We start from the raw sequence: 12,943 nt of genomic DNA on the forward strand, positions 1-12,943 counted from the left end.
TATACTTATATAGGGTCATTTACCGTAGACTTTTCACACCGACCTTTTCCGCTAAAATTCCAAAATATACTTTAAATGTTATACATGTATACTTAAATTATCGGGTCATTTACCGTAGACTTTTCTCACACCGACCTTTTCCGCTAAAATTCCAAAATATACTCAAATGTTAATCGGAAATCATTAGTGTAGCCAACTTTGTTAGGAGCCACCAAATAAAAGTTACCTATTATACCGAATAAATGCAAGATTACACTCGTTTCTTCATATTCATTACTGATTTTGCTTCCAATCAAGGTTTTTTTATTAAATTCTTCTGGGATTTTTCATCTTCCACTGTTACGGCCACGAAGTCATATCCTGAATGTTGGGTAGATTCAATCCCCGAAAACACCAAGCCAGCAACACCAGCTTTTGGAATACCAAAAAATAAAGAAACCAGTTTTTTCCTGCCAAATTTTCTGCCAGTTTCCCCTAACGGTTGTTCCTCTTGTGCTCAGGTATCATGGATACGAAAACGGGACTACCAGCTTCTCACTGTGGGACTGAAAACGCACAGCATGGACGACCGCTTCACCATCAACTACGTGCACTGGGTGAGTGGGCTGCGCGGTAAGTTGCACTGGGTGAGTGGGCTGCGTGGTGTGTTGCACTGGGTGAGTGGGCTGCGTGGTGTGTTGCACTGGGTGAGTGGGCTGCGTGGTGTGGTGCACACTTAGTGACGAGTTCAGAGATCAAACTTGAGTTGGATTGACAGCAGAAGTTCAAGTAAAATCGAAGCAGGAGTTTTAGAATTGATGCGCAGGTCGAGCGGGGCTCTTACTTCAATTGGTTTATTTAATAGCGCCAGTGATTTGTATCCAGAAATGTTATTCAATTGGTATTCAAATTTGATTGAATTTAGACATGAAGGAATTCGATTTTCGTAGGTGCAAAGAGGATTGGAAATTTTATTATATATTCACCTGTTACAAGCAATTTTACTACTTGCATTGTATTTTGGGTATTTTTATTTACAAGCGATTCAACTTATTCAATTGTATTTGGGGTAATTTTCTTACCCCAGGACTGGCAGCTTAGATATGCAACGCTAGTTATTTCATAAACGTTCAGAGCAAGTTATTCGATGCAAAAAGATGATAATGCTACGTGTGTTCAGCTTGACATATTAAAAACAAGAAATCTTGGTCGTAATATTCGCATGATAGATGGCAGTGAGTTACGGCGGCAGCTGCTTTATTAGAGAAAATGTCGCTCAAACGCTGACAGCGACGTTGAATTTATCATGAGCGATATAGACCGAAAAATAAATAAGACTATTATATGAAATGTCGTTCCAACTTGAAGGAAAAACATGTTACTACTCTTTGCCTGCAGGAGTAAAGGCAGATGTTGCTTGAAACGCTGATGTTGTTGTATGTATTCGTCCAAACTAAATTTAAATTCAAACGAACTGGAGTCGCAGCCTCCCTCATTCATCACTTGCATTCGTCGGTCGCTTTCTTCTAATTAAATTTTTTGACCGCACACGCTTCCCACTCTTTGGATTCAAGATGATTTGATATGGGCTGTGAAGAGACATTGAGTTTCCTCGATGCACGTAATACGTGACCACGCTAAAAATTAGGTTTTATGTGCGATAGAAGGCTAGCTGACGTTCATTCAAAAAGAAGAATGTACTTTATCCGTAAATAAGAAGAATGTACTTTATCCGTAAAGAAGAAGAATGTACTTTATCCGTAAAGATGAATGTACTAGAACATTACATAAAAAAATTCCACTTTCACGGATCAGAAATTATTTTTTTCGCCTGAGGAAAAGTGATTGATCAGTCGAAAATTCACAGTTGTTATATTAGTCCAACTTAAAAGCATTTCTGAGGCGTTAGCACGTCAAATTTTAAATTTGGGACAGAACATTTTTAATGAATGAATAGTGACTAGGTGTTAAGCCCTGGGCTTCGGCGAAGTTTTAGGCACTAAGATTTCGAAGAGATTTATCGAAGAATCTTGTGAAACCATAGTTTCTGCAGGTATGACATAATAAATGTTAGCTATCTACTATAAATTGAGACGTAAGACAAAAACAATATAAGAGCAAAATTAATTCTAGGTATACCATGAAAATATCAGGTCAAATTAATTATGAACGACGAATTAATTGCAGCAGTAAGTTACTTTATCGAAATATTTTGCCGCTAAGACAATTATGAACTGCTACCTACAAACAAACTAATTAAAAAAAAAATTCGGGCAGACGACTGAAGGTCTGAACTAAAGGAACACGTGAAGCGTACATGTGAAATTGCGATTACACTAGGTTTAAATAAAATATGAGATTCTGAACGTAAAATCCCAAAAAATTAAGCTAGACGTCCAGGATTACACAATGAAGAGAACTTGGAATTGTCGAACAATTTTTTCCGGCCTGTATTGAATTAATGTCTGTATATTGACTCCCTTATGGCTTGCTTTCTTTTTCAATTCCATTTCAAAGAGATCAAGCAGTTATACTGAACTGGCTTAAAATCGATTTCCTGTTATTTCATTAGAAATACTTTTCAGCATATTTTTTTAATTCACGAGTATAAATTTGAAAAGCCTGCTTCAGAGTGCAGATTTTTTCTATGTCTCTCAAGCTTCCACCTCAGGAGGTTTTCCGCGCCGTTTTCTCGATACGATAAAAACTTCTGCATTCAATATTCATAGGAAACATCTTCGATGACATTTTGACATTTTCTGGATAAGAAATATGTACGGAGCGGGCGGCAAGTGAATCCTAATTTTTTTATCATTTCTGAAAGATTTTGGTTGAAAAAATATTAAAAATACTTCAACGAATTTCAAACGGATTGATGGGAGGCAAGTAAAGATAACGTTGAAACGATTTTTGCTTAGAAATGTTGCTAACGCAATCACGGAATATATTTTTTTGACATTCCAACAACCTTGAGAGCAAATAAACGTTTCAAGTTAACGAATTTATATAGATAGACATCAAATAAATCTTTTGATCAATATGTTTTGTATTTACATTTTCCTGCTGTCACTGGAAGGCAAATGTCACTGCAGTTTTCTTGACCAAGTTATTCGTTCAAAACGTGCTCGAAAATGTCCAGTGTGTCTTCCCACACACACTATTTTCTGGGAAAATGCGCTGATTGAAAATTTTTCAGATTGATTTTTTGTGACTATTGACTTCTGATTATCAAGAGCATAGAAATATGTACATTTTCACTTAGATTCTACGAAAAAAAACTAACAAATGACATAAGATGCAGCAACTGCGTCGAGTGTTCGTGCATAAATTTAAGTGTTAAATTTGAAATCAAATTTACGTATTCAAAAGGAAAATCAAAGGAAACCTATATGAACGCAATAGGTATTAGCCACCTAAACCTTTCCTAGAATAGATACTATGAATTACATAAGATAAAAGGAGCAAAATTGATTTTTTCTATTGAAAAGTATGCTTCAGGGTCAACCAATTTTTTGGTGGGAGCAAGAGTTGTATAGCATGAAATTAAAGACATGACTAGAATCAATCCAAATCCCCACCCTAAAAGTATGGGTGTAATTAGTAATTAAAAAGAATTGACGACATGACTAGAGTCCCCTCCCTAGAAGTAGAGGTGGGCAAAATTTCTTCGTCGTATACGAATAAAAAACGGAATGTTACAAAATTAGTCGAAGAAATGAATGAAGGTCTTTTATTTGTGCGTCAGGTGCTACTTGTTACCGATGCATTAAAATTTCAGATCGTACAAGTCTCATCGATTCCTCATGAACCTGCAACTAATTTATAAAACCAACTTTCCATTTCAAAGAAAATTACTTTAAAATTTAAAGTTTTTTTCTAATTATGATGACTAACATAAAACTATTAGAAATGTAAAACATCCTAATGTTGGTGTAAGCACGGTTTTCGGAGATTATTGATTCCATAAAAAAAACTAAAATTATCAGCGAAATACACATATTTCTATGAATTTATATTCGTTGTTTATTTAAGTATAACCCAATCAACCTTAAAATGAAATTCACCAATTTTGAGAAGGCTGTACGTCTTGGTTCTGAAAGAATGAATCGAAAAGACCGAGTCCGTCTTGTCATTCCCTGCGAGGATCAAGCGCTGTTTGTTCCTCAAAGTTTGCCTGATAAAGAAAGAATGGAAATTTTTTTCAAGAAAACGTCGGCTTTGAGGAACCGCTGGAAAATTTCTCCGCTGCAAGCAAACTTCACTCGAGCGTTGGGGAAGATGAGGGGATGAACCTCGTCTTCTGAGGTCAGGAATTTGGGAAGGAAAGCTTGAAGAACTGCCGTTGAGATCCACGAGATGGGGAATTGAGGCAGCATCTATCCACAAGAAGCCAAAGGGGGGACGGCAACTGATAAGCAAATTACTGCGTCTGGCGAAATAGAAAGAATTCCTCTCAGACGGCAGCGCAGTCGTGGCGCAGCCTTTACTGCCGTGATGCAACTCTGATGTTGCTGCCGTGCTGCTGCCGCTCTGCTACTACTTGCTTCTGCTGCCGTGCTGCTGCTATGCTTATGTTGCCGTGCTGTTGTTGTGTTGTTGCTACTTTTCTGTTGCTGCTGCTTTGCTGCCATGCTGTCAAACTGCTCTGCTTTTGCTGCCTTTTATGTTGTTTTTATTACTCAGTGGTGCAGCTATTGTCTCAATGCTCAAACTGACATTGTGATGCTGTCGTGCTAACAGATTGTTGGTGCTGATGTGACAGTGACGCTGCGGTTGTCAATGCAGCGAGGTTGTGGCTATAATAATTCACAGATTATGTATATGTGAGGAGCTTCACCGTACGACTTTGTGGTGAAGTGTCCTCGGCTCAGTTGAGCGATGCCTTGCCGGACTGAAGTTTCTATGTAATTATATCAACCTCAAAACTTCTCCATCGTAATAATTCACGCCAAATTTATTCGCAAGTCAACTTGATGAAGTTTCGAACGAATGGAGTTGGCGTCCAAAATGTTTTCAATTAAACCATAAGTAATTCAAATATTTTTTTTGCTTTATAATTTATTGTAAATTTGCGGTATAATCATTCTCATGTTGTTAAAACTTTTTTACTACAGAGGCTGAAGCTGAGATCCTAGGTTCCCCCGAGAAGCATGTTAAGGCCGGCAGCATCCTTCGGCTGGTGTGCATCCTCCGACACACGACGGAGTCCCCGGCATACGTGTTCTGGTACCGCGACCAGCAAATGATCAACTACAACGAACAGCAGAGTGTCGTCGTCGAGAGCGACGAACATACGAGCGTCCTGCTCGTGACGCGAGCGGACCGCCAGCACTCCGGCAACTACACGTGTCTCCCCTCCAACGCGCGGCCCGCGTCTATACTAGTGCACATCCTCAACGGGGAGCTCGGTGAGTCAGGGTAGGAAATATAATTTAGGGTAAATTTATTATGGGCACCCCACAAGTGGCAGGCTTGCGTCTATACTAGTGCACATCCTTAAAGTGGAGCTCGTTGAGTCAGGGTAGAAAATATAATAAAGGGTAAATTTATTAAGGGCACCCCCCCCCCCAAGTGGTAGGCTTGCGTCTATACTAGTGCACATCCTCAACGGGGAGCTCGGTGAGTCAGGGTATATAGCGAATATAGTTTAGAGGAAACATATTTCCGTACTCCTCTGCATACTGAACATGAAGATGGGTGAGTCAGAGCAGGGAATACAGTTTAGGGTAAATATGTTCCCGCAACCTCTCTACTTACTACACGAAAGGGCATGAAATATAGGTGAGTCAGGGTATGAAATATAGTTTATGGTTACTATGTTTCCGCAGAGTATATGTGGCGCCAACAGAACAATTTTCTGTTAATGACTTATTTTCAATTTCAGATTAAATTATGTCTCAGAAACAATCCATTTGAATTTTCAAAGAGCGGTTTTAAGGGAAAAACGGTAAATTTTGTGCAATTAAAATGCAATTAAAATCTTTGGCAGAGCATATCCTGATGTACTCTTGGTGAAGAAGTCGAACTTATTTCAGTACATGAAGAGAATCCGTCCAGAAGCTAGTGTTCTTTGTTACCGAATCATGTATTCAAACGGTAGGATTAACGTCAAGTAATTTTTCGTGTCGGTACTCGTTTGCAAATTTTTACCATCAAATCATCAAACGTCTTGAGTCATCAAACGTCATGAGTCATCAAACGTCATGAGTCATCAAACGCCATGAGACACACTTCATCAAACGGGCCTTGTTTTCGCGGCTGGTCCCTGGCCCAATTTGCTAAACAAATGATTTTTCGATCCTACCATATGCTAAGATTATTTATACTCAATGAAGTATTCATGAAATCAATGGGACATCAACAAGTTGTGTGTGCCAGCATTGACCGCAACTCCTGTCACGGCGCATGCTGGTTGACCGCTGGCAGAGCAACACCTACGCTTTACACTGGAGGAAAAAAATAAAACAAACGCTTATCACTGTAGGAAAAAAATAACACCAACGCTCTATAATGTCGAAAAAATAACGCCTACGCTATGCACTATAGGAAAAATAACATCTACGCTCTATACTGTAGGAAAAAATAACACCTACGTTCTATACTGTAGCAAAAAGTAACACCTACGCTCTATACTGTAGGAAAAAATAACAACTACGCTCTATACTGTAGGAAAAAATAACACCTATGCTTCACACTGTAGGAAAAATAACACCTACGCTTTGCACTCTAATGAAAAATAACACGTACGCTCTACACTGTATAAAAAGAACACCTACGATTCACCTTGTAGGAAAAAAAACATACGCTTTATACTGCAGGAAAAAATAACGCCAACGCACAACGCTGTAAGAAATATCCATTTAACAATTGATTTTTAAAGACAAGACTTTCAAAGAGGCCATTGCCTCTGATGTTGCACATGTACAATGAATATCTAATTTGATTTGTATATATATTTTTTTATTTATAAAATTGTTTATTCTGTCAATTGATTCATTGTCTCCGACTTTACGCAAGTGTGCAAAATATCAAATAGAATGCACAACTTGAAATGTGTTAAATATTAATTATGATACTTGCAGCAGACAACAAGAAATGAAATTAAAGAGAAGTGTTGTAGAAATACCACCAATGCTTCGCACAGTACGTAAAAATAGCACGAATTCCATATACTGTAAGAAAAATAACACCAACTATTTTCACACTAGGAAAAATAACACCAACTCTTTATGCTGTAGGAAAAAATACGGCAACAACGCCACTGCTACCGTGTGATATCACTCATACTGTTTCTTCTTCCGAGTACGACAAGAAATCGTTTGATATCCAAATCATAAAACATCTGCAAAATAAATTATCTATTTCGACTATTAGGCGACTCGTGTCCATACTTCACTCCACATTCCAGAACATTTTACTACACAGTGTGCAAACATTTAAATCTAATGAACAATTCTAGGTCGTCCTCTTATCCTCCTAGGCTAGAACGTCCCCATAAAGTGCCACCACGGCGTAATTCATGCCAAAACAACAGCTCTAGATCGTCCCCATAAAGTGCCGCCACGGCGTAATTCATGCCACATAAAGTGCCGCCATGGCGTAATTCATGCCACAACAACAGCTCTAGATCGTCCCCATAAAGTGCCGCCATGACGTAATTCATGCCACAACAACAGCTCTAGATCGTCCCCATAAAGTGCCGCCATGACGTAATTCATGCCACAACAACAGCTCTAGATCCTATCCTTCGCCCCAGTGAGGGAAGCTTTCATCCTCGATTAGTTATGGAGCCTCGTAGGATCAATGAACTTCGGAGGACTTCAAGCCCTCGTCAGAAAATAAATGAATTTTGTAAAATTTATTTCAAAATATTACAAAGTTCGTAAATTCTCCGAAACTGTAAGACTTACTTTAGTAATAATTATAATTTTCTTATTTGCCTGATTTTCTTTTCCGTTGAGGTGAAACGTTTGATTACTAAAATAAATAAATTGCTTAATCATTAACAATGTTAATTAAACCATCATTTCGATTTGGAATGGCCTAATAATTTCTGAATCCAAAAATGTTCTTTTTGGATTGTGTTGCCCAACTATATAACACACGTTACAAGTGTTACTTCACAAATTGCTCATTAATGTAAAATGTAAATGATTTTGATGCCAAAAATTTCATCTCCTAAACGCATTTTTATTTAGTTTTCAATAGTCTTTAGGTTCTTTTTTTTTTTTTTGCCGTTATTTCTTCTATTAAGGGTATTATCAACACCCTTGGTATTTCCCTTGCATCACTCATCGGATTATTACTGGATGAACTTTTTCTGTTTTAACATGGAAAAAAATGACTATTAATCATTTATTAGCTAATGCACACGTTTCCATTTTTAAAATCTTCAGACAGAATTTCTACGCAAACCTTTCTCACTTAGTTATGTTTTAAAAATGAAGGTTAAATGCAGGTTTTTGCCTTTTCAAAGAATGTCCCAGTCAATTCTGAGCTACATCAGTCAGTTTAAAATTCTTAACTACCTCCTGAAACTCCGACGTTGAAAATTAGCGCATCTGAATGCATGATTAAATAGAAACCATGCCGCTTGTAAAGCAAAAATAGAATAGATGAGAAAGTGCACTCTTCTTTTAAAAAAAATTGAATATCAGATGATCTTAATTGTGTCCACACAACTAATGGACTGCATTCAATCTTTGTTTAATCTTAAACTATTCCAATTTTAGTGCACATTTTCAGTTCATTATATACACACGCAGTTTTTCAATAACATTGTCATGTGAAAATTTCACATGGCAAACAAGGTGATGGACAATCGATCATTTTCGTCGATTAGGACTTCTTTGAATAGCTGGCGATTCGCCAAACTTGTTGGTGGGAACGTGGTTCAATGGACCGTGATTGTTAAGTGGATGTTTGAGTCCTGCACGTAGTGTAGATTGCAAAGCGGGGTGTTTGAATACTAAATGTAGTTTTGATTGCTAAGCGGGGTGTTTGAATACTAAATGTAGTTTTGATTGCTAAGCGGGGTGTTTAAAATCTAAATGTATTTTTGATTGCTAAGCGGGGTGTTTGAATACTAAATGTAGTGTTAATTGCTAAGCGGGGTGTTTGAATACTAAATGTAGTGTCGATTGCTATGACGGGTGTTTCAGTACTTATTGTGCTATTAGTTATTTATTTTTCATCACATAGTGCGATATCGCATGCGAGATCGGACAAATTTATTTCAGCGCGAATTTGAGTACTGATTTGAAAAGTTCCAACTTACCAGTGCCGTATATTAAAATGAGTAAATAGGCATCCTGCTAAACTTTCGCTTTCGTTACGCTGGACTATACACTTTATGAATACGTATATGTTAGTTTTTAATTGTATTTTCATTCCTTCAAATGTTTGTATAGCACTGAAAATCCTGTTTTCGCAGTTTTCCGGGTGAGTTGAGCGATGTATATATTGACTTCTCGACAAGGGCAGACGGTATAAAATTCCCTCACCCGATTTCGGAGAGTGAAAGTGAATTTTATGTTGCTTTTTTACCGTCCTACACTTACTGGGGGAGATGGACCAGATAACTTCCAGTGTTATATTTTAAAGGAATTTCTTCTTCTTTAAAGGAAATACTTCTTGATATCTGGCTTTGATTTTCATTTTTATAACTTATATAAACAATTTTTCAACATGATTTTTCCACACTTCTTTCGACTCATCGTACACCACGTTTTCCATCTACAGGCGAGTACCCAGCGGCCATGCAGCACGGGGAGTCGACCGCCATCTGCCGTCCTCTACACCGACTTCTTCTTCCCGGATGTCTTGTGCTGCTGGTTGTCCTCTCCCGCCGCTTCTCCCGAGACTCGAGGCAGACATTTCGACCAATTGCCGAAGAAATTCAGCGTCAAAAACCCACTCGAAACAATAATAACATGTGCGAAGTTCCTGGTACGATTGCCATGAATGTCCAATCACATGGAAACGGAATTGGAAACAGTGGTCCCTCAAAGTCTGCGATCGAGCCTGACGCGAAACAAACAAACCCATACTGCTCCATAGAAATCAGTTATTCAGGCCACCACAACGGTAACGTTCATACTAGCGTGTACAACGCAAAACGAAAACGCTGTCTGTATTTTTCGATGTGGTTCTATCAGGAATGTAGCACTCGAGAAGCCATTGTTGTCCCATGCAAGACGTTGTTATCGCGTGCAGTGGAAGATGCTGTTGACGCGCCTCGCGATACTCTGGCCTTAGGCACAATGAAATGGATCAGATTAAGAAGAATTTGTATCGGATTAAAAACGAGACACAACGGGGAAGATCCCTAGGTCATAATTAATACATGAAAATATTTTTCATTCATTCTGCATATGAACATCGAATTTCTTCTTGATTAACTTGAATCTATAAATTGTCTTGAACAATAAGATAGGTGAGGCATATTGCAATACCGTATTAACTATTGAAATGATTTTTTTTGCGGTTTAAATTCCTCATCACATACTCCAACATTAAGAAGTAATATGAGAAAAAATCTACAGGGTTTGGGGGATTGCAGTAAACTATATATTTCATTGCAATTGAGTCTTCATTGAGTCTATTAGGTTTGCCGAACTAAAAATTTAGAGATAGAAGAAGATTCGAGGATAAATTTACAAGTCGGAATCGTGAACACATTAAAGCCAATTCTTAAGCAATGTATAATGGAATAGATAATTGTTATCTCAGCTTCAGAGCGCAAAACACGAAGTGAAAGTATTTACCCACGACGCAGATCGTTAGCTGCTGCACAGTTGACTGTGACTCGTTCAATCAGGATTGAACCCTTTAAGCTAACTAGTAACAGATAAAACCAGTTCACTAATAAATTAATATTCATTTTATCCGTAGCATTTGTATGGATGATTAATGCTTATAATTTACTCATCGATCTATATACTCTACGTCTCTACCTAAGAAATACATTTAGTAATTACGGTTCGGATATGGTGAGCTTTTTTACAAACTATTAAGACGGAAGTTTCATTCCAAAATTTTGCATCTGACAACAAGAATCATAAAGCCCATTGAAAATTTAATGTATATAAAATGCGGCTACGCATGCGCATGTCAATAATGTCTATGATGTACATGATGTTGTACAGTCGTACTTAAGTAACTGTATTGATGGATGCTGTCAGTGTTGGTAAGCCAAACTTCTTCTGTATAATAAAATATTTTACGTCCAGACCGTCTATTTTCCTTAGCCTTATCACGAAAATTATTTACACAGCTCCCAATACAGCTGAGGAAAAATACATGCTACAGAAGAACTTGAATCCAAATAATCAAATTTGAAGTTATGATTTATGTTTATGGCACATCGCAAAAATTCAACTATATTGCCAGAGCGTCGTTAGTCTTCAAAACATATTCTCATTCTTTATCAATATTTTCTAAATAAACAACTTAGGTCCCACCGAATAATTGCTCCTGAGTAGCTCTACGACTTCATACGTCTTAAAGAAATTTCAAATGGGGTAGGATTTTGACACCAGAATCAATTCAATATACAAATCCGACTCTCACTCTCAGGAGAGCAAATACACTCTAAATTTGCACACAGTTCTAACTATCTACAAGAAAAACTACGAAGGCACGATACGTAATGCAGAGACTGAGAAATATACTTCAAAAGATTGCGTTGTTCGAAAGAATTGAGGTCTTCTAGGCGATTGAAAATCGATCATCATTTTCAAATGATTTGATTCAAAATTCAAAACGGGCGGGGAAATTTTTGAATGTTGAAAGTCATTGGCAATTATCTATCAAAAAATTTTATAATGTACTTTTATATATGTAAATAACAATATGAAATAAATCATTTGAAGAGAGTTATTATTTGTTGAAAGCCTACAAGCTCGCACGTTAACAACGCTGGTCATCAATAATGCACAGAATATACAATAATAAAAGTTAGTAATCAATATTGCATTGAAAAATAGATGATTCAAAAGAATTCGGCTTATATGCCTCGGCTTACAAAGCCAGACATTGAGGCTGATGTTGTGTTGATGGTGTTGACATTCACAGCACATTCATCACCTGTGGTCGCTCACTCAGAAATGTATAATCGATAGAACGGTGGCACTTTGCTCTTCAAGTCAGGATGACGTATAGTTACCCTAGGAGTTACTTCAAGTTACTCCTAGAGATACTCCGAGTTACTTTAAGATTTACTTCACGAGTTACTTTGAACTACCCTAAAAATTACACCAGGTTACTGTGAAAATTACACCAGGTTACTGTGAAATTTACACTTTTTTAAAGTTACTTTAAAAGTTACGCCGAGATACTTCAAGGTGAGAGAGACTTCGAGATCATCTGGAGATCTTGACACGTGTCATCCGTTCTTGACACATGGCGTAACACTAATATGGGAGCTGACAACGATAAACAAGAAGCACTGATTAAACGTGACAGTGGAAACCCATAACACTAGGGAACTGTAACACTGGAAACACCCAACACTGAAGACGCGCGTTACTGGAAACACCCAACTCTGGCGAGGCGTGTTACTGGAAACACCAAACACTGGAGACGCGCGTTACTGGAAACACCCAACACTGGAGACGCGCGTTACTGGAAACACCCAACACTGGAGACGCGTGTTACTGGAAACACCCAACACTGGCGAGGCGTGTTACTGGAAACACCCAACACTGGAGACGCGTGTTACTGGAAATGCCCAACACTGGAGACGCGTGTTACTGGAAACACCCAACACTGGAGAGGCGTGTTACTGGAAACACCCAACACTGGAGAGGCGTGTTACTGAAAACACCCAACACTGGAGACGTGTGTTACTGGAAACACCCAAACCCAACACTGGAGACGCGTGTTACTGGAAACACCCAACACTGGAGACGCGTGTTACTGGAAACACCCAACACTGGAGACGCGTATTACTGGAAAAACTCAA

At 38.1% G+C, this 12,943-nt stretch overlaps 1 protein-coding gene across 1 annotated transcript; it reads left to right on the forward strand.

The window, feature by feature from the left end:
- Positions 1-500: 500 nt before the first annotated feature.
- LOC108665259 lies at positions 501-11,206 on the forward strand (the record flags this gene model as incomplete). Its single annotated transcript, XM_047883150.1, has 3 exons — positions 501-686; positions 5,090-5,387; positions 9,721-11,206. Coding segments are annotated over 3 exons (1,074 nt in total), but the record flags the coding sequence as incomplete, so codon positions are not given.
- Between the last annotated feature and the right edge of the window lie 1,737 nt (positions 11,207-12,943).

The sequence above is a fragment of the Hyalella azteca genome, unplaced genomic scaffold (assembly GCF_000764305.2).
Source record: "Hyalella azteca isolate HAZT.00-mixed unplaced genomic scaffold, Hazt_2.0.2 contig12152, whole genome shotgun sequence".
NCBI lineage: Eukaryota > Metazoa > Arthropoda > Malacostraca > Amphipoda > Hyalellidae > Hyalella > Hyalella azteca.